The 2,317-nt window shown below is 44.4% G+C and overlaps 1 protein-coding gene across 1 annotated transcript in view; it reads left to right on the top strand.

The window, feature by feature from the left end:
* Positions 1-220: 220 nt before the first annotated feature.
* SKIDA1 (SKI/DACH domain containing 1) overlaps positions 221-2,317 on the top strand; it is a 5,236-nt gene continuing 3,139 nt past the window's right edge. Inside the window, exons 1-2 of the mRNA XM_010860057.1 lie at positions 221-943; positions 1,826-2,283. Of these exons, the coding sequence (XP_010858359.1) occupies positions 1,939-2,283 (345 nt within the window). The 5' untranslated portion in view covers positions 221-943; positions 1,826-1,938. The remainder of the gene's footprint in view (positions 944-1,825; positions 2,284-2,317) is intronic.

Raw genomic sequence — 2,317 nt, 5'->3', positions numbered from 1 at the left:
CTCTCTCCCTCTCTCTTTGAGCCATACCTGCTTGTGCTAGTCAGACCAGAGCAGGGGAAGCTGGAACTTTTGAATGTGAAGGAAGAAATTACTGTACAATTTTTTTCTTGCAGGCTTAGAAATATCCGTTTATTCTTTTAACCACACGGATGTGTCTATTTTTGGAAGAACAAGGAAACATATAAATGCCTGGGCTGCATTCATGCTGTAGTTCCAAACACCGAACAGTTAAGAAGATTTTGCCGAATTTTGCAAAGCAGCCAACAAACTGCCTTGGAATCGTGGTGATGCGACTGGGAAGACCTTTGCTCTCATTTGGCAATATTTTGGATATCCTTGAAAATGACACCAAAATATGCTTTAATTTGACTAAGAAGAGGTTAAACAATATTGATATTCATCCAAAGTGATTTTAAAAAAAAAAAAGCAGATGCTTGGCTTTCATGGAAAAAATGGGAGTTGTGGAAGATTCATTTAAACTACCAGCCAAAAGCATCACAGACCACTGAAATAGTCTGCATCATACATCAGCACTTTCTTTTCATCGTTATTACGTAAAACCTCTGGAAGCACCTTGGGCGGTTTACCTTTTCTTTTCTTTGCTACAGAAGCAATCTGCTCCATGGAATTCTGACCTGTTGTGAACAGGACCCCGGCTAAGGCTGTGCTGGGGACTCTAGGACCATCCTGCCTCCAATCCAGCCTGCTTAATTGTGAAAAGTGTACACATTTCTGGCTTATCTATGCTTTGTTATGGGTCTGACGTGAAACTACCTCCTCCCCACTCCACCCCCCAGCAGAGAACCAAAATTCAGTTGAATTGTTACAGTGTTTCGGAGCTGGAGCCTTGAACTGCTTCATTGGTCAAATAACTTTGTTTCTGGTTGTAAAAAGGCATTTTGGGGGGTGGGGGAAACAAGGAAAATCGAGAGAAATTCAAAACGTAAGTCTGTACTGGGATGGTTCACCGCGCGGATTTAACTTTGGAGCTCCCAGCCGGGCTCCCCCACTCCCATAAGGGAAATACCAGGCTGTTCTGCACGTTTCGCTTAAGCTCCATTTTCCAAAGGAAAAGGGGGGTGGGATATATCTATTTAGGCTTGATAATGTTTTAAAAATGCTTTTCTTTGAAATGATAATAGCTATAGCGGTAACATTCAAATAAAGCAAAAAATAGGCAATATTCCTTTAAAGGCGAATATACAAGGCTTTTTTTTTTTTTTTTAAGCGTACACACACTGCTTCTGATGAAGTCTGTGAGTCAGGCTGTTTCTGAGCTCCGATAGTTTAATGGAAAGATTTATATACCGACTGTATTATTTACTTTGGGAGGGGAGGTGGCAGTATAAGGGTATGCTAATTAGTGGGAGATTTTGGGGGGAAGGGGTGGAATATCAATTTTTATTGCATCACCTGTCAGGAGTGTCCAATCAGCGCTGGCTTTAGGGGAATTAATTGATGAAGGTGTCTCCGGACGAGCTCACTTCACTCTGTCATTTTATTTGTAGCTAAAGCAGCGGCGGGAATAGCAGCTGCATGTCTTTTCTCTTTCTCCTTCACATTCCATTATCATAGTGCTCCAATGGAGAAGGAAGGAATAGAGGGGCCCAGGTACTGATCTGCAGCGAGGACTTAGACCAACACACTGGCAAAGCAGAAACCGGATGGTTTTTCCCCTCTTTTTTAAAAAAACGAAAACCAAAAAAAAAAGCAAGAATCAAGTCAGTGTAATTTCATAGTTTTTTTTTTTTTCTTTTCCCCAATAATTTCGCCTAGAGTTTGGCACTCCCTTCGCCGGGAATAACAGTCTTTGTTATTTTATTAGCAGGATGCCTTGAGACACACGCAGCATCTGGTGGAGGATTAACATACATACATGTGTATGTATGCGTCACGTATATATTTACTGCAAATGGTGGGGATCGTTTAGTGCCCGACATGGGAGACCTGAAGTCAGGTTTTGAAGAGGTGGATGGCGTGAGGCTCGGCTACCTCATCATTAAAGGAAAGCAAATGTTTGCCCTCTCCCAAGTCTTCACGGATCTGCTGAAAAACATCCCGAGGACGACCGTGCACAAGCGCATGGATCATCTGAAAGTGAAAAAGCACCACTGCGATCTGGAGGAGTTGCGAAAACTCAAGGCAATCAACAGCATCGCCTTCCACGCCGCCAAATGCACGCTCATCTCCCGGGAAGACGTGGAAGCGCTCTACACCTCCTGCAAAACTGAGCGCGTCCTCAAGACCAAGCGCAGGAGGGTCGGCCGGGCCCTGGCCACAAAGGCGCCGCCGCCAGGGCGCGCCGCCGCCGCCGCCG

Source organism: Bison bison, unplaced genomic scaffold, assembly GCF_000754665.1.
Source record: "Bison bison bison isolate TAMUID 2011002044 unplaced genomic scaffold, Bison_UMD1.0 scf7180017864461, whole genome shotgun sequence".
Taxonomy (NCBI): Eukaryota; Metazoa; Chordata; class Mammalia; order Artiodactyla; family Bovidae; genus Bison; species Bison bison.
This window is presented reverse-complemented; position numbering and strand designations above follow the sequence as displayed.